Source organism: Dasypus novemcinctus, chromosome 8, assembly GCF_030445035.2.
Source record: "Dasypus novemcinctus isolate mDasNov1 chromosome 8, mDasNov1.1.hap2, whole genome shotgun sequence".
Lineage (NCBI taxonomy): Eukaryota > Metazoa > Chordata > Mammalia > Cingulata > Dasypodidae > Dasypus > Dasypus novemcinctus.
The window spans coordinates 105990458-106014139 of NC_080680.1; the positions used below are offsets into that span (position 1 = coordinate 105990458).

A 23682-nucleotide genomic window follows, 5' to 3' on the forward strand; every position below is an offset into this window, starting at 1 on the left:
CTCCCCATGGTTTAGATTCAGCCTCTCTGCAGACATGGTCCTGCCCTCACAGGTGCCAGTGAGTGCGAGCAATCTCACAGGAGAGAAATGGGGCTGCTGCTCCAGGTTGGTTGCAAGGAACGGGTTTATTGAGGAGATCCCCTATTCAGGAAGTTCTGCCAGCCCATGTACCTGGCTCAAGGTTTATCCTGACCTTGGCATTCAAGGGCTTGCCTGACCTCACCCGGCCAACTCCCACCCCAGCCACATGGAACCGCCCTTCCATGGACGTGCCTTCCTCTCGCTCCCGTCCACCCCTGCACAGGTGGCTTCTGGCCGGAGTGCCCGTTAACCTTCTTTTCCGCTGGCGACCTCTGACATGCCTTCAGGTTTCGGCTTAGGCAACACGGTCTCTGGGAGTCTCCTTTGATCCCCTGAGGCAGTGTGGGTGCCCTCCCTAGAGCCCCCGCCACCTTCTGAGCTGCCCATCTCTGGGCACGCATCCCCTGCAGGCTCAGATCAACAAGCTGCTCTGGCTTCCCCACTAACAGTTGGCTGCTCGGGGCAGGGAGCTCTGCCCCTTCAGCTCTGCCCCTCGGCACTGGACACAGACCTTCCCCGTGTCAGTGGCCATGGCTGCTGGAGGCAGGAAAGTTCTAGGACGTTATTGGGACAAGAAAGGGGACAAGGCTTCAGGGCTCAGCCGCTGCCGGTGGAAACTGTCCTTGACATTCTTGAAAACCAGGAAGAACACCTTTCAGGAGCTCTGGACAATTCCTCTCCTGCCTGTGCACCTCATTCGAAGCAAAGAACTGAATTACATGCACAATTAGAACCCTGCGTGGCTGAAGCAGCCTCCCACCAGCTGCAGCGCCTCTGTCAGCTACAATGCATCTTGCATTGTAATCTTTTCCAAAGAGGAGATGGCTGGAGTTTGGGGAGAGACAGAGAAGATTTAGGGGAAAGTAGCTGCTGGGATGAGTGGTATTTGGGGGAGATTTCTTAGGGGGATACTTAGGAAGTTTTTCTGGGGGCAAACTGTCAAGAAATTTAAGATTGACCCTATTTTGCCAGGCGCTCTGAAGCTGGACTTGTGTTCCCATCGGCTGGAACCCTGTTCTGAACGGAGCGGCTTCCCAGCGCACCCCGGCCTTGTGCCTCCTCACCCCACAGCCTGCCTCGTTCACCTTGCTCTCAAACCACACTCAGTTTCCACCTTGAAGCCCCTTTTCCCGCTGAGTTCTTCCCTGGCCCAGGAGCCACGACTCTCACGGGGCCTTCTTCATAGGTCCTCCCTGTGCCCCACCTGGCTCCTCAAGAACCTGCGCCGTCTCCCTCCAGGCTGACTGCTATGTGCTGTAACTGACCGATGGGGGTGGGGGGCTCCCTGACAGCAGGGCCCATGTGCCGAGAACACGATCCTGGGGGGCTCAGGCCTAGTCGACGGCCTCTTCCATCTGCAGGGGCCGAGGAGGAGGGGAGGGGAGCAGCCCCCGGGGGCCGCTGGGCCCCTTACCTGCATGGGACTGCATGTGCTCCAAGAGGTTGTTGTAGAACTGGAACTGGATCCCACAGGCGCCACAGGTGTAGGGCTCTGGGGGGAGAAACGGGGCAGCTGCGTTAGGAGCAGCGAGCCGGATGCCCCTCTGCCAGGCCGCGGGCAGCTTTGGCCGGGGGGACCCCAAACCCACACTGGGTCCCCGCACTCACTAAATCAGCGAGGGAGCAGCTGGGGGAAGGAAAGAGTGATGGAGAGAGGAGGACATGTGGAACAAGAGATGATCTAATTCAATCAGGCGGGAATTTATTGAGTGCTTACTGCGTGCCAGGCACTGTTCTGGGCACCTGGGATGACGTGGGGGAAGAGGACATTTACTAGACCAGGAGCTTGCTCAGGGTAGGGACTGCGACTTGTTCCAGAGCCAGTCCCTCTGCCTAGAGAAGCACACAGGGGCCACTGCATGGTTTGCAGAATGGACAAATGAATGGACAAAGAGCAAGGAAGTGGACATGAGGGACAGTAAAGAGAAGGTAAAGGCCAAAGAGGAGGGTAAGAGGTGGAGAAAGTCCTAGATAAGCAAGAAGAGATGGGGGCAAGAAGGGCAAAGAGAAGGGGCGGGGAGGGGGGTAGAACAACACGGGCATGCAGGAGCGAGAGCAAGGGTGCGGAGGCACTGGCTCTTTCCTTTCTGGGCCCCCAGCGCTCAAGTCAGTGCCTGGCAGAGAGAGGAGGGAGGAGGAGGAGAAGGAAGAAGAAAGAAGAAAGAAGAAGGGGTGGGAAGAACAGGAAGGTGTCCAGAGGCTGCCCCTGTCCAAACTCCTCTGCCCGCCTGGGGCCGGGCCCCCGTCGGCCTCTGCCAGCTGCAGGGCCTGCCCAGGAGGGTGACTGAGGCCTGTCTCACGTGGCACAGGTCAGACGCTCTGGGGAGGTCCCGGGAGGGTGTGGCCAGGTGAGTTCACTCCCTGTCCTGCCTCACCCTCTCCAGCTCTGAAACCCTGGCGGGATCATCACTTACTCTGCAGGAGAGGGAAAGGATTGGAAATCAGGGGACTTGCAGTTTCTGCAAAAGAGAAACAGTTTAGCTAAGTCTCTTCCAGTCCTGGTGTTCTGGGGCGATCGTCATCATTTCTATTCTTAAAAACCAGTGGACTTGCTGGTATTCTACTATAGAACTGCTATGAATCTAGCAATGGAAGAAACTGTGTCACTGATGTGGAGATAGTGGCCACAGGAGTTGCTGAGGGCAGGGAGAGGGAAAAATAGGTGTGATACGGGGACATTTTCGGGACTTGATGTCCTGAACGATATTGCAGGGACAGATGCAGGACATTGTATGTCTTGCCATGTCCTACTGGATGGACTGGGGGAGAGTGTGAACTACAATGTAAACTGTGGTCCATGCAGTGTGGCAGCACTCCAGGGTGTATTCACCAAATGCAATGAACGTGCCACAGTGATGAAAGGAGATGCTGATGGGGGTGGTGTGTGGGGAATGGGGTATATGGAAACCTCTTATGTTTCGTAATGTAACATTTTGTGTGACCTATTTATCTTTTTTAAAAAAGACAAAGAAAACTAAAACAAAACAAACAAAAAACCCAGTGAGCTGGTGGGGTTCTTGGAGAAGGGGGCAGGCATCTGAGGGCCTGACTCACGCTCTGGGGTGAGAGCACAGAGCAGACCTCTCCAGGGCATCCAGGCTTCCCGTGAGGGCTGGGGCCACCAGAGAGGGCCAGCCCCCGACTCTGAGAAAGGGAGCCCACATCAGCACTTGTGAAAGAAGATGCCCATGGGTGGCTGCCATTTCAGGACGGGGAGCTAGAAGGTGCTAGAAGGCTAGGAATGTTTGGTACCCAATGCCAGAGCAGCCACATAGAGGGGCTGTGCTCTGGAACGCTTCTGCTGGTGGGAACTGCCTCCATGCTTCCACAGGTCATCACAGACACCCGGAGACAGGCTTCCGCTGCGGGAGGTAGCAGAGCAGGGGCAGATAAGTTCAGGCCTCAGCACTTAACAACCTGGTCACCTGGGGCCACGATTTACCCCTCCGGGCCTCAGTTTCCTGGGGTAACAATCACACTGACCCTTGCGGGGTTGTGGTAGGGGTGAAAACGGGTTAAGACACACAAAGCTCCGAACACCTGCCAGGCACATCATAAGCGCTCAATAAATGGTGACCGCCAGCAGTGGCAGCAGCGTCCCTTTGACACCATTCCCGATTCAGAGGATCCGCTCTAGGAGAAGAGGTGCAGAGTGCAGCACACCCGGCTGAGCGCACTGGGCCAACCAGAGGCAAACAGAGGAGAAGTTGTGTGGACTCAATTTTCCAACGCACTCTATGCTTTAAGGGGCGGCCACATTCTCGAGGCTCCCACGGCAGGCCTCACCCCTTCTGCAGGGCACACCTGACATCACTGGCTTTACTTAAAAAGAGAAAACCCCCAAATCCTAACATCAGAGTGTGAACTCTCTGCCCGGCCTTCACACCCACCCTGGGATGACAGTGTCATTTAGTCCCACTCTATGGCGGGAGAGAAACTGAGAGACTTGCCCAGGTCAGCCGGCTTTTATGTGGAGGACCTGGGGTTTGAAGCTTGGCTAGAGACCGAAGCCGGGGTTCGGATCAGAGCAGAGGCCTCCCCCTTAAAGCCTGTGTCCATGCCTGGTACATAAAGTCCCTAATGGTCAAGCCATGTCCATCGTCTCTCTACACCCAGGCAGGGCCCAGCACAGGCCAACACCTGATAGCTGCTGAAGCGAGCATGCATTCTGCACGACGATGGAGGTGGGTGCCTCCACTTCACGCAGCCAGAGCGCCAGCAAGCTTTCCCGAGGCTGCGCTGGCCTGGCGCGGCACGGCTTTGTGTGGCTTTCCCAGACAGGCTGCTCTGGCCCACCAAGGCCGTGCCAGGGGCGTGCACGGGGAGGCCAGCAGGGGGTGCCAGAACGCCACCGCAATCCTTAGGCCAAGCCACTCTCTCGGCGGGGGCTGGGTCGGCCCTGCCCGGGGGCCTTCCAGGTTCAAAGTGGGGCCTGCACTGGGGTCTCTAGCTCTTGGTCCACAGCTCTCTACTGCTCCCCTCTGCCTCTCCCAGAAGGAGGCTGCATGCTTACCCCAGGGCAATGGCTTTCTCAGGCCCTTTCTTTTGGGTCTTGATGGAGTAGAGGCTGGGGTGGGTGGGGTCCTCTCTCTCCAGGGGAAGAGACAAGGAGGACCCCAAAAACAAAGGCCCCTCTGGCTTCTGCTGGGCCCTGGCCCTCTCCCTCCCCGGCCTCCCCCAGTGAGAGCATGTCACAGCCCGAGGGCCCCTGCCCACAGGGCACCGGCCACTGCCAGGCAGGGCCGGAGGGGACAGCCAACGCAGGGCCAGCTGCCACGGTGTGCACTCACCGCTGGAGTTTTGGGAACTGCTATTCGTCTCTTCAAAGTGGTTTTGTGCTTTGCCTTCTACTCTCCGACTGAAAGCGCTTTCTGCTGGGTGGGGACAGGAGAGAGACAGAGAAGCGCGGTGATTGGCCAGCCAGGTCTGACCGGAGGCCTCGGGCAGCAGCGGAGGGAGGGGCCCCGAACCAGACACCCCAGCTGCTCACGCTTACCCGAGTTGCCCTCATTCCTTCCCAGGCCCCCAAGAGGCCTAGAGGGGCGGAGGCCTGGGGGGGGGGGGCAGCGACCTGCCCGAAGCACAGATGAAATCCAGCCCAGGGGCCTAGATGGAAGCAGGCCTGTGCCAGGCTTCCCAGCTTTGGTTTCTGGGGAGCCCCGTGTGCAACACCAAGTCGTTTAGGCCTCTCACCCCTACTCTCTCTGCCAGACTCTGCTGCCACAGTCGCCGTGAAGGAGCAGGAGAGTGGTCAGGAGGGCACCCTGGGAGGGAAGGTGTGACGGGGAGAGTCTGCGCAGCCCAGGGCCCTGGGAGGCCAAACGCCAGGCTGAGTCTGGTCAGATCTTTTCCAGAAGTGATTTCTAGGGTGTCTGCACCTTCCCGACCAGAGGCTCACCCCTTCACCAGGCACTCTCTGGAAACCCAGTAACGTAGAGATGGGGGTCCAATCAAGCACAAAAACACATCAAGCCCCCACGCCCGCCTGCAGAAGGCGCTGAGAGGACAGACAGTGAGTTGGAGGGTACCTGGCTTTTCCAAGGTGCTCGTGGCACAATGGGGATGCCAGATACTCCAGGAGAAAAAGCCTCCTGGAACAAGGCAACTTGGCACACAGAGCCAACCCGGTGCCCTTCTTATAGAGAGACAGCTTGCGTGAGGACGTTAAAGGGTCTGAGACGACTGACCGGGAAGAGACCCACTTAGTTTTATTTAACCCAGCCTTCCCCAAATGTATTTAGTCACAGACTCTGCTTCTTTTAACTTCAGATCCTTTACTATCCCATGAAAATGGTGATCCGTGGAACTCCCTTTGTAAAATGTCACTCTCCCCCAATCCACCTCCTCAAGGGCAAGTACTCTGGGGTTCCCAGGGTCATGGGGGGATGGGAAAAGCAGCCAGAAGTGGCTCCAAAAGGCCCTGCTCAATTCCTCACTGTCTCCCACCCCTTCCTACAGGGGATTTGCTGATAACATCACAAGGAAGAGCCTCCCTTCAAAAGGGGGCTATGCAAGGCCCAGCCTGAGAGCCATACACCTGCCAGCCTCAAGGGACCTTCTGAAAATTGCAAAGCAAGCCTCACAATTCTGTCGGGGAAAAGGGGAGGAAGTTTCACTGACTGAGCACCTACTATGTGCCAGGTGCTGGCCAGATCCTGTCCAGGGTCTCTCCTAATCCTTCCAAAGGCCCTCTGAGGTCCATATTGTCCTCTCATTTTCCAGGTGAAAACACAATGCAAAGAGTGAGGCTGTCAAGCTCCTGGCACTCGACACACGCCGAACGCCCTGAGCCTGCAGGTCGAGGGGCCTTGGTTCTCGGGGCAGCTCCTTCCTTTTTACAGGTACTCCTCTACAGAGGAGTCTCCTTCAGGCAGACCAACACAGTGGTAGAACTTGGACACACGAGGTGATGAACTCCTGTTATGTCTGCTGTGAAAAGCTAATCCTGTCGTAGGTATCTCTGGCTGAAAACCAGTGCCTGGCCTTAGGCGTGGAGCCCACATGTGAATATACATGTGAAGAGCTGCTCACTCTAAGATGATGAGGGCAGTGGCAACTCCAGCTCTGAGACGGGCTGGCTCAGGCCCACACAGGCTGCTGCTCACCACCGGATGCCCTTCGACCAGCCAGCTGGTAAATCCTGACGTGACTCCTCCAAGTCACATCAAGGCACCCAAGGCATGCCCTTTGGCCTGCTGGATGCTTCCTGGAGACAGCCCAACTTGAGACCTGCCACGCACCCCACAGGTCTGCAGGGAGTTCGCCTCTGTAGAAAACTGCAGGTATAAAAACTCCCAGCCACAAGGCTCAAAAGTAAAACCAAGATTTGAAAGCCTTGCCTGCTTAGTTTACTTGAGCCAATATCTACCTCCAACAATTTCTACTAACTTATGACTACTGTTGCAAAAACACAATGATACTGGCTGCTCTCAACACTATATTTGAAAACCCACTACCTCCCAGGTTGATCGCTCTCCTTTTAGGAGACCTAAGCATAATACACACATGTTCAAAAATTTAAGAAACATCTTCAGCCCTAAATTAGCCTCTTGAATCAGAGAGTAAAGGCAAGCACAATGAATGACTCCGCTACGTCATCCATCCCTAACTTAGGGACTCATCTGACTGTGCTTTCAACTTAATGCTTGTGTATGTAACAGACGGCTTTAGACCTCTAGAGGGCAACCGAGAGGCCCCTGGGGCCAGAGGCACCACGGCCATCAACCTAGAGCCTACATATCCCACCAGGTGGTGGCTCAAGGCTCGTTCCATCCAGGTGTGAATTGGGCCTCCTGACCGCCGGCACTTGGCACATAGTGCATTTTAGTTTTCCCGGGAGAAAGAGCTGCTGTGAACCTTGCACTATGCGTTCACTTTCTGGAGCCAGAGCCTCTTTCTGGAGCTGGCATCCACTGGTTTCCAGCTGGGCCTGTGGCTTGCTCACAGGTAGTGCTAAGTGGAGGAAGGCCAAGAGAAGAGAGCTTCATGGAAGGCAGCTCCTCATTGAAATGAGGAGTCAGACTGGGTTTTCTGAAAGGTGGGGGATGCAAACTCATGCCAACAGGGTCCAGGCAGGAACACAGATGAATGAACTGGGCTGGATGTAAGACAGACAATAGTGTGAACACAATGAGAAATGATAACTGCCACGTGGCCTCTGTGTTGGGGAGGCAGTAAGGAGTGGTGGAGACTGTGGAAAACTAAACTGGGAAGCACATGCCCTGTTACAGGAGGCAGTTGTGGTTCAGCCCCAGCCAATTGTTGCCCTGCAGGTAAGTGGGACCACGACTGCCAGATCTGACTTTTCAGGGTCAGCTAGAAACATAAAACCCCCTATGTTTCTATATTGATGCAATTAATTACAAATTTCAAGTAACTTTGGGAAGGCCAAATAAAACAGTCTCTTAGGCCATGATTCGGATGGGGGTGAGATGGGAGGTTTCTACAGCTTTGAAAAAATTAGTTTGACAATCACCTCGTACAACCCTCTGACTTAGGGTGAGAAAACACAGCTGAGGGAGGGTGGCGGCTTGCCGTGGTCACAGCCCGCCAGGGGCTGAGTCTGGGCACTACGGGACTGCACCCTCACTCGTGCAAGGGAACAATGGCCTCAGCTGCAGCGGGCGGGGAGGAGGGCGGGGAGAGGAGAAGCGTGGGGTGACATAGGCCATTGGTACCTGCGGTTGCCTTGCTCGCCGGAGATCCCGAATTTGGAGTGCGGAACGTCTGGGTTTGGGTAGCTGGAGGGGTGCGGTGCAAGAGCGTGGCGCAGCGGACCACCGAGGCTGGAGCCTTTTTCCCGGCCTGGCTCGCCTGGGTCTTCGCCGCCCCAAAGCGCGGCGTCGGGGAGACCTCTGGATGTGAGCACTCAGAGCCCGTGTCCGGATCGTCGGGCGGCTCCCACCCGGGGGCGGTACCTGAGAGGATCGCGCTCTCAGTCCCCGCGGGCGGTCTCCTCGGGCCACAGGCCCCCCACACGCGCCAGGGCCAGGACCGGCCGCCCCCAGACCCCTTCTCGGAGCGCGGGCCCCCGCTCCCACCCCGCGCCCACAAGTCCAGGAGTCTGCGCCCCTCGCCCGCGTCTCCTCCAGGGAAGCCTGGCCTCCAGCTCGCGGTCTCCCCTGGAGGCCATGTGCCTGTGCAGGCCACCCACAGCCCCCGACCAGCCCAGTCCCTGCGTGTCCAAGGACTCGGCCTGTGACCCGCGCTGCAGGCACCTGAACTACCGAACCCAGGCTCGAGGGCATCCTCAGCACGGCGGCTGCTAGGCCTCTTTTCCTTCGTAGGAAGCCCTTGCTCGAAGTGTGTCCACAGAAAGCAGATATACAGGGAGGACGGGCTGGGGGTGAGGGCTGGGGCCGGGGGAAGGCAGAGGGGTCCGATGCTGTCCCCGGGATTTTAGGAGAGTTGGGCCTGAGGTATCCAAGGGCAAGGACTGGAAAGCGCTGTCCTGGGGGGACAGTGTGTAACTCCGTTTCCTTTCACTACAGACGCCTCCTCCAAAATTCCTGCCTGAACTCTCCGCAGAAGCTGGAGTCACGGAGAAACAGGGGCTGACGCTCAAGTGGTCCCCGCGTCTGGGAGCCTTGGCAAAGCAGTCACTGCCCTGTGCCACTGCCAGCGGGGGGACCCTGAACCTGCCACACTCCCGTTACAAACAAAAGGGGAGAGGACACTGGTCTTCCCACTTAGAGAACAGACAAAATCTGCAACTCACCCCATGGAGGGGGTGGGGACGCGGCAGCGAGGGGACAGGACTCCTTCGGTGCTGCCAGGGGCTCGGAGAACCCACAGGCCCTTTCTGTAACATCCCGAGGGCAGCACCTGGACCCCGGTACCTGGCTGGAAGCACTGACCTGCCCTGAGCAGGGCCTGCTGCTGCCCCCTGCCTCTGGGAGGAGGGAAGGGGTCTCCTTATGCCCTCACTCCCAGGACAGTGTCCATCCTGGGCATGAGGGAACCCACCTGCTGCTTTCACAATCAATAAATTAAAGGCCCCCCCCCCCCCGACCCTGCACCTCTGCCCATTCCTGGCCCACAGAAGCAGGAAGCAGGGCCTTGCCCAAGGTCCACAGAAGTGAGCGGCAGAAACAGGAAGCCACTCTATGGTCCTCTGTTCGCCATCTTGAGGCCTTGTGCCCAGAGGGCTTGGGAGCTCCCACCCTTTGGAGACCCCCTTCCTGGTGGTGTCCAGATGCTGGGAGCTAGGGGGTGCCTCAGCATCAGCCCCTTCAGGAAGCCCCATCCCCCCACCCCATTCCCAGGAGGACATCCCCAAGACTCAGTCTGCTGCGTGGGCCCTCGCTGCCCGGACTCCCCTCCCCGGTCACCCGCTCTCTGACTCCGGAAGCACAGAGGTCTGGGTGGTGGGGGTACTTGCGTGTACTCCCTCCCTCTCAGCCTCAGGGCCACAGGCCTCAGAGGCCCCCAACTCCCACAGGATGGACGCCCACCTAATCGTTCCCCAATTTTTTTAAGCCTTCACATCGCTGTGGTAGGGGTCCAGAGACCCCTCTCCCCGATGTCCCCACAGCTCAGGGCCGTGGCGGGTAGGTCACTGCACTGATCTGGGAAGCAGCCAAGCCACCTCGGAATCCGGTGGGAGGGCCACCTCTGCGTAACTGACCTCACAGGGATTTTGTGCAATAAAATCACACACAGCTTCAACGGCAAGCTGTTACGCAAACGTAAGCAGTTATTACGGGCAGTTTTCAGAGGGAAGGAAGCCAAGGCCCAGAAGGGTTTGTAAACTTGTTTATGGACTCACAGAAACTGAGTGTCAGGACTGCAGAGGAGCTCAAACCTGCCGGCTGCTCACAGAGGCCTCTGCACAAGGCCCCATGGGGCCCAGGGCACCAACCCACACACTCGGGGACCTTCCAGCAAGGAACAGGGAACTCCTGGGTAAATACACCCAGCAGGATGCGTTTCCCCTGAGGCCTTGGTCTCGGCACATGCAGAATGGTTTCTGGAAGCCGCTCTGGCTCGGACCTTTTCACCATCTATGATTCCTACTATAAAAATCCTGGCAGACCCTCCCCTCCTTCACTGTGACAGGGAGCTCAGGATACCCATGAAGCACACAATGGAGTACACGCTGGGGAACCACCTGTTCCATCTAACCACCCTAGCCTGGGCCCTGCTCACCGCTCCAGCTTCCTCCTAGCTCCCTACCACCACCGTCCACCTCCTCCCACCCTCTACTACCATTTCTTTTTCAAGCTTCATGGCCTTTGCCCAGGCTACTCCCCCTCTCTGGAATGTTCTTCCCTCAAACTTTGCCCGGGTAACTACGCTGGGTCTACGCACCTCTTAAACATCACTTCCTCAGAGAGCCCTCCCCATTCTCTTCCTATCTGGTGTCTCCCCCTCGTACTGACCACCAGCGACAATGACACACGGTCTTCTGGTCGGTGTCTCTTCCCCCCATTAGCCCATACGCGCTGTGATGACCCTCTGGTTTCATCTACTGATGCATTCAGTACCTGGCCTATTCCCCGACATACAGTAAGTGCTCAAAAGATATTGTGGTATCAACAAACTAGTGGCTCAATGGAAGAATGGCCAGAAAGATAAAGCTCAGAGCCACAAGAGTAGAGCACAAAGCTGTGATGCCCAACGGCGACATCCCCGTGCCATGAAGTTTTCTCCTATAAGGGCGGATGAGGCAGCTGGGGACACCAAGGCCCGGTGAGGTACGGGCACCACTGCCAGGGCCACAGAGGTTGGTCAGTCAGGTTGGACCAAGCCAGGATGAGTTTCCTGAGCTCCTCACTCATTTCACTCAACAAAATGTTGATCTTATGTGGAACATTACCACTCTAGAATTCCTACCTGGTCTCTTACGGAAAAAAGGAAGAAAGAGTCTCAGATAAATGGCTGACTATTCTCATAAGAAACATAAGGGATTGGAGGGATAATTATTTGAAGAAATAATGGTTGAAACTTTTTTAAATTTCAGAAACCCATTAGCCAAGAAGTTTGAAGAACCCTGAGGAGGATATACACAAAAAGCTATACAGCATCATCAAATTGCTGAAAATCAGTAATAGAGAGAAATATTTTAAAAGCACCCAGAGAAAAAAAGGACATATTAAATACAGAAGAAGAATAATCAGAATGATGGCTGACTTCTCATCAGAAGATAAAGGAGGGAAGCGGACTTGGCCCAGTGGTTAGGGCGTCTGTCTACCACACGGGAGGTCAGCGGTTCAAACCCCGGGCCTCCTTGACCCATGTGGAGGTGGCCCATGAGCAGTGCTGATGCGCGCAAGGAGTGCCCTGGAATGGTGCCACACACTCAGAGAGATGACACAGCAAGATGACGCAACAAAAAGAAACACAGATTCCTGTGCCGCTGACAACAACAGAAGTGGACAAAGAAGAATACGCAGCAAACAGACACAGAGAACAGACAACTGGGGCAGGGGGGTGGGGAAGGCAAGAGAAATTTAAAAAAAAAAAAAAAAGAAGAAGATAAAGGAATGACATTTTTAAGTGCCAAAAGGAAAATTTCTTAACCTAGAATTCTATATCCAGAGAAAACATCCTCCAAAAGAGAAGATGAAATAAAAATACCTTCAGTTGAGAGAACCTATCACCAACCAACTGACAAATAAGAAATGTTAAGGGAAGGTCTTCGGAGTAAATGAAAATGATAACAGAATTCAAATTTACACAAAGGAAAAGCACTGGAAATGTTAAGTATGTAGTACATATAAAAGACATGTTCTCATTTTTAAAATTTCTTTAACATAATTTTCTGTTCAAAGTAAAAACAGTTTTAAGGTTTAGAGCATATATAAGTATGTATGTATGATGGGGAAACACAAAGGAGAGGAAGGTACTAAATGGGAGTAGTTTTAATAAGATTCTTGTATGTATGTGTTATAAGTTCATGATAGATTGTGAAACATTAAAGATGCATATTACAGGGAAGCAGATGTGGCTCAACAGATAGAGCATCTGCCTACCATATAGGAGGTTCAAGGGCTTAATACCCAGGGCCTCCTGGCTCATGTGGTGAGCTGGCCCACATGCAGTGCTGCTGCATGCAAGGAGTGCTGGCTCATGCAAGGATACCCCCTTGTAAGGGTGCCCACCGTGCAAGGAGAGCCACCCTGAGCGAAACCGCAGCCTTCCAAGGAGTGGTGCCACACACGGAGAGCTGATACAGCAAGATGAAGCAACAAAAAGAGACACAGATTGCCAGTGCTGCCTGATGGGAATACAAGGAGACACAGAAGAACACAAAGCAAATGGACACAGAGAGCAGACAACAATGGGGGGAGGGGAGAGAAATAAATAAAAAATCTTAAAAAAAAAAGATGCATGTTACACAGCACAGAGTAACCACTTTAAAAAAAAAGGTACAGCTAGAAAGCTAATAGATTTTTAAAAAATTTAATATAATATGCAAGAAAATAAGAAAAAAAAGGAACAAGAGAACAGATGGACAGAAAGTAAAAATATAGCCAAGACGATAAACACAATTCCAACTACATTAACAAATTATATTAAATGTAAATGGATTAAACACGTCAATTAAAAGGCAGGGACTGTCAGGATAAAACAACAAGAATCAACTATATCTGCATACCTCAAATACAAAGAAATAGTTTAAAAGAAAAGGATGAGAAAACATGTACCATGCAAACACTATGAAAGAGCTGGAGTGGCTATATTTAGATTTCAGTATAGGGGGTAGTACCAGAGATACAGAAGGGCATTGCAAAATTTCAAAGGGCCCACTCATCAAGACAAAACAATCCTAAGAGTATGCACCTAGTAACAGAACTCTGAAATACATGAATAAAAAACTGATAAAACTAAAGGGAGAAACAGACTCATGGTTAGGCTAATGTCAACTTGACCAGGTAATGGTGCCCAGCTGTGTGTCAAGCAAGCACTGGGTTAACTGTAAAACAAGGGCATTTCATGGACTTTAATCATCAGTGAGTTGATTGCATAGATGGCTGGCAATCAATTAGGGAGAATGCTGTCCGCGATGAGTGATGTCTCATCCATTCAGTTGAAGGCTGTAAAAGGGGAAGTTATTTCAACATTTGTAGAGAATTCCCATCTCTACTTAGACAGACAGCATCTCCTGGGGAACTCATTGAGGACCTTCATGGAGCCCCCATTTTTGCAGCCTGTCCTATAGAATTTGGACTTTTGCATCCCCATGGTCATGAGACAATTTTATAAAATCTCATATTATTTACAGATATCTCCTGTCGGTTCTATTTCCCTAGAGAATACTGACTAATACACAGACAAATTCACAATTAGAACTAGGGATTTTAACACTTCTCTTTCATTACTTGATAGAGCAAGCAGAAAGAAATAGAAGATTTGAACACTGTCAACCAACTTTACCCAAATGACACTACATTCAACAACAGCTTTTTTCAAGTGGCTATGGAATATTCAACAAGATAGACCCTATTTCTTATCCCTGGAATATTGGGATAGTTTACCATTAAAAAATCAATGTAATTCACCACATCAACAAACTAAAAGGAAAAAATCATGAGCAACTGAAATACTTAAGAAACAACTGACAAAATCCAACACTTATTCCTAATAAAAACTCTCAGCAAACTAGGAATAGAAGGGAACTTCCTCATTCTCATAGAGGGCATCAACAACAACAACAAACTACTGAATATTTTCCCTCTATAATCAGGAACAAGATAAGAAGGTCTGCTCTCACCATTTCCATTCAACTTTATATTGGAAATTCTAGCCACTCTGAACAAAACAAGAAAAAGAAATAAAAGGCATCTAGTTTGGAAAGGAAGAAGTAAAATTGTCTTTGTGTATAGACAGCATGATTGTTGAAGTAACATATCCAATAGGATATACCAAAACCTATTAGAATAGGTGAGTTTATCAAAGTTGCAGGATATAAGACCAATATATTAAAAAAACACTTAATTTCTATATACTAGTAATGAACAATTTGAAATTAGAATCACAAATGCAATACTATTTATAACAACATAAAAATATGAAATGATAGGGATAAATTCAGCAAAAATATGCAACACCTGTACACTGCAAAGTATAAGACATGGTTGAGAGAAATTAAAGAAAATATAAATATGGTGAGATATATCATGTTCATGGGACAAAAGACTAAAAGTTGTTAAGATGTCCATTCTCCCAAATTGATTTATAGTCTCAACAGAATCCCCCCAAAAAGGTCAACACACTTTACTATTTTATGGTAGAAATTCATATGGAAATGCAAAGGACCTAGAAAAACCAAAGCAACTTTGTAAAAGAAGTACACATTTGGAGGGCTAACACTACCTGATTTTAAGATTTACAATAAAGCTACAGTAAGCAAGACAGTGTGGAACTGGCATAAAGACAGATAAAAAGATCAAAAGAACAGAATACAATGTCTAGAAATACACCACACATATACGGACAACTCATTCTCAATAAAGGAACAAATTCAGTGGAGAAAGATCATCTTTCCAACAATTGATGATGAAACAGCTGGGTATCCATAAGCAGAAAAATGAACTTCAAGTTACACCTTACACCCTATTTGAAGATTAACTCAAAATAGACACAGATCTAAATGTAATGCTTAAAATTATAAAATATTTAGAAGAAAACAGAGGAGAAGATATTTGAGTCCTTGAATTAGACAAAGTTCTCTTTAGGTCATCAGAAGCATAATCCATGATAGAAAAAAATTGGTAAATATGGCTTCACTAAAACTTAAAATATCTGTTCTTTTAAAAATACCTCTTTTTTTTTTTTTGAGGGACTGAGAATTGAACCTGGGACATCATACATAGAAAACAGGTGCTCAACTACTGAGTTACACCTGCATCCCTAAAGGTACTTTTAAGAAAATGAAAAAACAAGCCACAGACTGGAAGAAAATATTTTAAAATATTTGCCAATATCTAATAAAGGACTTTCATTCAGAATATAATTTTTCAAACTCTCAAAACTCAATAATAAGAAACAATTCAAAAATAGGCTAATGATTTAAACACTTCACCAAAGAACATATGTGGATGTCAAAAAACTGTATGAAAAGATGCTCAAAATCATTAGTTATTAGAGAAATGCAAATTACAATTATAATGAGAAATTTAAAAGATTGACTACACCAGGGTCGGCAAGGAACAGGAACTCTCATACACTGCTGCTAGGAATTGCCACTTTGGAAAACAGTTTGGCTGTTTCTTAAAAATTAAATATCTACCTACCATATGATCTGGCCATTCCACTTCTAAGTACCTACCCAAGAGAATAAAAGCGTTTGTCCATACAAAGGCTTACACACAAATGTTCAAACCAGCTTTATTTGTATTAGCTCCAAACTGGAAAAAGCCAAAACATCCATTTGTAGATGAATGGATGAAGAAACTTGTGGTATATTTACCTACACAATGGATAAAGCATTCACCAATAAAAAGGAATGAGCTATTGAAACATGCAAACATGGGGAATCTCAAAATAATTATGCTGAATGACAAAAGTCAGACAAAAAGAGTACATATCGTAAGGCTCCATGTATATAAAATTCTAGAAAATGCAAACTAATGTATAGTAACAAGAAGCAGATCAATGTCCACTTGGAGATGGAGAGGTGGAGAGCAAGGGATAAAAAGGACATGAGGAAACTTTGGAGGTGACTTATATGTTTTTATCTTGATTGTGGTGGTGATAGATACGTGTCAAACTTACCAAACTGTACAAATGAAATAAGGGTAATTATTGCACATGCCTCAATAAAGCTGTTTTTAAAAAACTTTCACCAGAAATATCTATTTACTCTAATAATACCATCATTAGCATATCATTGACTGAAATCAGGGCACTCTGCTAATCTGAGGAATGTAGTTCCCTCCCTTTGAGGGGTCAATTTTGGGAACTATTAAAAGCCAGGTAAAATCCTGGAGAACTTTAGAAAGAAGTGAGCAGAAAACATGCTCTTGAAAGAAGATTAAGTCTACAAATTGCCCTGAGTCTTAAAATAATTTAGATGCCTATCTAAGAAAAAAGAAGCTTCAAAGTAGGAAGTCATTCCTTCTGACATCAAAAGAAGCTCCCAACACTGTAACCTTATTCTGTTGATTTCAAAGTAAAACTTTGTTATTATTAATGTATTTTAATAAAATATAGGCATGATGACTTCCACGAAAAAAATCCACATAATTCACCATATTAACAGAACAAAAGACAATCACAGATTCATCTCAGCAGATGTAGAAAAACCACATGACACTGATTTATGATAAGAACTTTCAGTACACAGGACTAGAAGACAACTTCCTCAACCTGATAAAGGGCAACGATGAAATCCTCATCCTCCTTTGGCTAACATAGTACTTGATGAAAATGATGATACTTGATGAAAAACTGAACTCTAAGATGGGGGACAAGGCAGGGTTATCTGCTCATTTATTTTATTCACCACTGTACTGGATGTTCCTAAACAGAACAGTGAGAAAGAAAAATATAATAATAAAAGGAATATATTGTACACTTTAGATCAATTGTATAGTTCATGAACAAAAACAAAAATAGGGTAGGTTGGGGAAAAATACACCAAATGTAATAAATATACCGACTATAATTAGTAATAACACTTTGACAATGCTCTTTCATAATTTGTTACAAATGTTTCACAAAAATGCAAGGTATTGGTGGTAGGGAGACGTATGGGAGACCTGGATAATATTTTGCACGTTTTATAAGTTCTCAACTTTCACTCTACATTTACTGTTTGTGTATGAATGATATACCTCAAGAAATTTTTTAAATGAAAAAATACTATATAAACCACTGAACATTGTGTAGTATTAATGTGAGACTAATTTTCACTAAATATTGTAAAAATAACAATCAAATGATATTTTAGTGCTTTGACCTTTCTCTATTTTGTTTCTATTTTTTGATTGCCAGAAGCTGTGCTACAAATGATAAACTGGTATACATGACAGTACCCAAAACAAGTACACGTACTTTGAGCAGGACTACTGATAAACTTGGAAAAATAAGATAAAATATCCATTTTAAGTAGTTAAAAAAAAAGGAAAATACATTGGGAAGAAGAAGCAAAACTGTCTTAACTAGCAGATGACATCATCATGTACAAAGGAAAAATTCCAAGAAATCTACAAAAAATATTAGAATAAGTGAATTTAGCAAAGTTGCATGCAGGATACAAATTCAGTATACAAAAATTAATTGTGTTTATATGTTATAGCAATGAACAATTGGAAAATAAAAAATCACAATAGCATCGAAAACGTAAAATACTTTGAGATAATTTAATGAATATGTATAAGACATTTACTCTGAAAAGCACAAACTGTTGCTGAGAAAAACTTAAAAAGACCTAATTAGCATGGAGAGATACATCATGCTCAAGGATTGGAAGACTCACCATTGTCAAGAGGTTCATTATTCCAAAGCTGATCTATAGGGTCAATGTTAATTCCCCCCAAAATCAAAGTTGGCTTTTTGTAGAAGCTGGCTACAAATTTCTAACATTTATATGGAAAAGCAAAATACTTAGAAAGCTAAATAACCCTGAAAAAAAAGAACCAATTTGAAAATCTTATAGCGCTTGATTTTTAAGAGTTACTATAATGCACCAGTAATCAAGAACATAGAGAATTGGCTTAAAGACAGACAATAGATCAATGGAACGGAAATAAACTCACTTATTTATACATTCCATGGATTTTCAACAAAGGTTCCAATGCAATGCAATGAGGAAAGAATACTTCCTTAACAGATTATGTGGGAACTATTTATGGAATAAAATGAACCTCAACCCATCCCTCATACCATTCACAAAAGGTAACTTGAAATGGACCTAAGTACAAAAGCTAAAAATAAATGCTGAAGTTAAAAAATTATAAAATTTCTCAAAGATAATAAAGGGAAACATTTCTACCACGTTGAGGCAGGCAAGAAGTTCCCGGACAGGACCCAGAAATTAAAGCAAAAAAAAAGATAAAACTGGACCTCATCAAATTGAACAACTTCTGCTCAAGTAAAGAAAATCAATAGGCATGCCAAAGACTAGGAGAAAATAACCACACTTTATATATACCACACTATATATATATATCAGATATATATATATATCTGAAAAAGTACTTGGGTCTGGAATATATAAAGAACTCCTAAAATTTAACAATAAACAGACAAGCAACCTAACCAAAAACTGGGCAACAACTTCCAAAGTAAAATATACAAATGGTCAACAAGCAAATGCAAAGATGCTCAACATCACTGGTCATCAGGAAAATACTAATTAAGACCACAATGAGATGCCACTGCAACCCTCACCGAAACAGCTAGAATTAAAAATCCCACTACCACCACATGTGGAACTTCCATGCATGGTTAGTCGGAGTGTGGAATCCTGCAGCCATTTTGGAAGTTGTGTGTCAGTTCCTTACAAAGTTAAACATACTTTCCCCGCAGAACCCAGCAATTCTATTCCTTAGCATTTACCCCTAGAGAAATGAACACATATGTCCACAATAAGCTGTGTGTCAGCTTTCTCACACCAGATTTATTTATAATAGCCTGAACCTGGAAACAACCCAAATATACCTACCAGGTAAATGGCTAAACAACTTGTGGCAGTTTCACTGCAATGGAATACTACTCAGCCGTGAAAAAGAATAACTGATACAGAGAACAACAGGTGTGAGTCTTAAAAACATTTTACTTTATGAAAGAAGTTGGACTCAAAAGAATGCATACTATGTGCTCCATTAGTAAGAACTCACAACTCACTCAGCCTGTTTCCATCCAGATACTCTCACAAGTCCACAGACCCAGGGTGTCTCCAGCCCTCGCCCTGGATGGTACCTGCTGAGGCCACCATGTCCAGCCTGGCTCCAGACAGAGCCCACGGGCACACAAACCTCTGGATGCAGAGACCAACGAGGAACTATTTCTTGGTCAGCCTCAGAAAATTAATCTCTGTTGGATTAAGCTTAAATTTCTTGTGCTGTATTTTATACACAAAGGATCCTAGATTCCTCACAATTCACAGAGTGGAAGAAAGAGTAAAGAGATTTTATTCAATAAACAGGGGCAGAAAGACCAGCCCACAAGAGAGAGGAAAAGAAAATGAGGATCAGAGAAAAAGGGGAAGCATTTCAAGAAAAAAGCACCTGGCTGTTCAGGAAGAGGTGAGGGACAAGCAATGCATCTCCTCCCACCGCACCGTGGGACGGGAGAGGCAGGACAGCTTCCCAGGTAAGAGCAACGGCCCGGGGTCCACCTGCCCCCTTGCTAACGCAGTGACCTACTCAACTTGCCCCAGGAAAAGCCGTTTGGGGAAGAAGAGAAGTGGCACTGGAGACGTTTTGCAAAGGCTGAAACCAAGGCCAAGGGTTGACCTTGAAATTGACTCTAAGTGCATTCGGGGCAGCATCCCCTGCTGGGCACCAGAGGCAGGGCAACTGCTGCTTCACTGGAGAGTACAAGTGGGCAGCTGCCCCGGTTCCTGACCAGGGCAAGCTGGATGCCCGGAGGGGCCGGGCAGGGAGGTCAATGTTAGCCCAGCCACAGCCCTGATGCCTCGACACAGTCTGGACAGGCGTCAGACAGACAAGGTGGTGACCACCCAGGCGGACACACACGCCTCAGCCAGGGGTGAATTCAAGGGGAAGCTGTCCACACCCTCCAAAGTCTGGACACCTCTGCCCAGCCCCGCCCAGAGGCCCTGAGCTCCGCTGAGAGAAACAGAGGCAGTGACACGCCCCACACACTCCTACACATCCCGCCCGGCTGCCCTGCAACTGCTTAAATCTCCTACCTGTCGGAACCTCAGTTTTCCCATCTGTACACAGAGAGAAGAGGTCTGAGGGGCTCCCGCTTTCCATGGGTGGGGGTCTCAGAACGGGGTGCCCCTCTGACATGCAGGAGAATTGGGAAATCACAGTAACCCTCAAGCATCAGAAGAGAGACAACCAGGATGTCCCCATGGAAGGGCCCTTAGAGCTCGTGCCCTTCTCTGCCAGGGGAGGAGAGACGGATCGTGGTTGAGATTCGGGCTGTGGCCTGCCCCAGGCCCCAGCAAGCCTGTGGTCCAGCCAGGACGGGGCCCAGAGCTCCCAGCTGCCAGCTCAGTGCCCCTTCCACCACCAAGGGCAAATGGGGGAGCTGTCCTGTCCTCACCATGCCCCGAGCCCCGGGAGGTGGCCAGTCCCCACATTAGTTCAGACTGCAGCTGCATCGCACCACCAAGGCCGTGTTCCAGAATCCCATTATTTGGATGTGGGGGGGGGGAACCACCGAGGGACTGGGACAAGTACCACTCACCCTCCTAACCCCAAATCCACGTTGAGTCCAAAGCCTCCATTCCACGGAGGGAGGAGTGACACTCCTGGCTGAAGGGTGGGCCTTTCCCAGCTACTGCAGCCACTGCAGAAATGTGGGCCCAGGTCAGACCTAGAGAACTAGAGCCTGACCCAGAAACAAGCTCACCTGGGCTTCAACCTCTCCTGGCAAAGCTCCAGAGCCCCGGCCTACAGCTGGAGCCCACCCCCCAAGCGGAGAAGGTACTCACTGATGGGGGCGTGTAAGGCCACATGCTCCTGGTAGGGCGTGTAGTACTTGTACTGCTTCCCGCAGAATTCACAGGTGTAATTGCCGGTTTCTGTCCAAGGAGAGGCAGGTGTGGGAATGGGCCCCTGCCCCCACCCAGAGCAACAGCATGCTCCCCTGGCCCCCCAACAACTCCCTCCCCATCGTGGGACCACCATTTAGAACGAGGAGCCGTGACTCTGGAGTCAGACCACCACAGTTCAGATCCCAGCTCGGCCATTCAGAGCTGCGTGACTGTGAGCAAGTCTCTTAATCGCTCTGTGCCTCAGTTTCCCTATCTGTAAAATGGGGATAGTCATAGGAACACCTTATAGGATTGCTGTGAGGATTAAACATATATGTCAAGTGCTTAGAACAGTACCTGGCACACACTGCTCCCCTTCATCGCTTCCACCCCCAGCCTCAGTGCTCAGGAAACAGGGGTCATCTGAGATGATCTCCAATGCCAACCTCCCTAACACCCCCTTTCGCAAACCCTGCCCTCTGCAATGGCCAAACACGGGTCCCCTGGTCTCCAAGGCCTTCCCTGCCTCCAACCCCCACCCTTCCCCAGGCAGAAGGGGTCACGTCTTCCTTTCAGGACCCACCAGACTTTATCTTTACCTCTCTTTTGGCACTGCCTAACTTCTTTCTTCTTAAAAATTTCTGATGTAATATTGTTCACTGGGGGAAAATTATAAAATACTGATAAATACAAACGTAAAATAAAAATATAAAGAGAAATTTCAATCATCGGTAATTGCAAAACAACGAGCAGCAGCTACCCCCTTGAGGGAGAGGGTTTCTCGCCATTCACCCCAATCCCCACTCCTCCCTCCTGCTCAGGTGGGGCAGCTTCTCCACCGACATCATCATTTGTCTGGCTCCTCTTGTAACCTGTGTATTCAATCGAAAATACTTTGTGGACATCTTGCCCCATCAATACATATTGATCTTGACTGGCATTTATTGGCTACATGGTTCTCACTGGACTCTAGAATTTGCTGATCCAGTCCCCTAAGACAAGGGACATTTAAACCATTTCAAAGTTGTTTCCTTTATTAAAAAAGAAAAAAATGCTGAGATCCACATCCTGGTAGAAATCTTTGCACACTTGCTCCATTATTTCCTCAGGATAAATTCCAAGAAGTAGAAAGAGATTATACATTTTAAGCCTTTTCATTGCCATAGCACCAGTAGCCTATCAAAAGGCTGAGCGAATTTTCATCCCCAAAAGAAAGGTGTGAAGAAGGCTGTTTCCACATACTGCAGCCAGCAATAAGTATCAATACCTTAAATCCTGCCTATCTTAAGTGGGGAGTGGGGAGCCATATTGCATTACTGCTTTTGTTTTCCATGTCTTTTGATTTTTAATGAAATCAAATAGGTTTTTTTTCTTTTCTGATTTTCCTATTTGTGTTTACAGCTGATGTTTCTATAGTAATTTGCCATTTTAGACAATCTAAGATCCCTCTGTAGACTAAGGAAATCAACATTTTGTTATATGTATTTACAAATATATATATTTTTTCTTACTTGGTTTCTTACTGTTTATCGCCCTCCCCTCCCCCATACAGAAATTTAAAAATTTGGAGTAAAGGACTTTTATAACTGATCCAGGAACACTGGAAAAAGATACATTACTTGCTGTTTGTAGGTTTCAGAGTTGTAGGGTCAGCTGTGTGTTAATTTTATTATTGAGATCTACATAACCTTGTCTACTTGATCTGTAAAAGACTAAAGGTTATGATAAATTCTCCCATTTCACAGTATTTAAAAATTTATTTTGTATATTTAGACAATATTTCATGAGATACATAAAGGCTCATGGGCTCAAACTCTTCAATGTGAGCTGTACTCTTTATCAACAATAAATATTTTCTAAGAGTGATTCTCAAGGCATAATCCCTGGACTTGCAGCATCAGCATCACCTGGGAACCTATTAAAAATGCACATTCTCAGTACTTACCCCAGGCCTACTGACACAAATTCTAGGGGTGGGTTCCAGCAATCTGTGTTTTAACAAGCCCCTACCCCCCAAAGTTACTGAGGCATGGGAAAGAACTGCTGCTCTAACATTTTATTATATTTTTCAGTTTGCCTAGTATTAATATTATTGTTTTTTATACTTACATTGTTTGTCAGACCCTGCTTTTTAATTGTCTACATGTGCCTAAACACACTTTCTTAAACTTTCTTGCATTTTTATTCCTTTATCAGGTACTGTGCTAAATGCCAGCACAAAATGATGAACAAAAACAGCCATGGTTTATGCCTTCATGGACTTTGCAGTCTGAAGCAGACTGAAAAATCAAATAATCTCACAAATAAATTTAAAACTACAACCACAATAAGTACTCTAGGAAAGCGATATAACAATGCTATGAAAACCATAATGGAAATTTTCATCTTGTTAAGGAAGTAGGAAATGTTCTCTGAGAAAGAGAAGTGCAACGTTAGAGTAACAGACAAGGACTAACTAGATGTCTTTAATAAATAACTAGTAA

General features: G+C 47.9%; 1 protein-coding gene across 6 annotated transcripts in view; it reads right to left on the reverse strand.

Annotated features, from left to right (window-relative positions):
• ZNF618 (zinc finger protein 618) overlaps positions 1-23682 on the reverse strand; it is a 180155-nt gene that overhangs the window by 20329 nt on the left and 136144 nt on the right. For 2 of the 6 annotated variants that reach the window (XM_023592173.3, XM_004470126.5), the window contains 4 exons: positions 21158-21247; positions 8259-8498; positions 4872-4955; positions 1496-1573 (listed from right to left, as the gene is read on the reverse strand). In XM_023592173.3, coding sequence (XP_023447941.1) covers positions 1496-1573; positions 4872-4955; positions 8259-8498; positions 21158-21247 — 492 coding nt within the window. Of the gene's footprint in view, positions 1-1495; positions 1574-2495; positions 2541-4871; positions 4956-8258; positions 8499-21157; positions 21248-21798; positions 21859-23682 lie in introns of all 6 variants that reach the window. The other 4 variants (XM_058302509.2, XM_058302508.2, XM_071217037.1 and 1 more) reach the window with 3 other exon arrangements.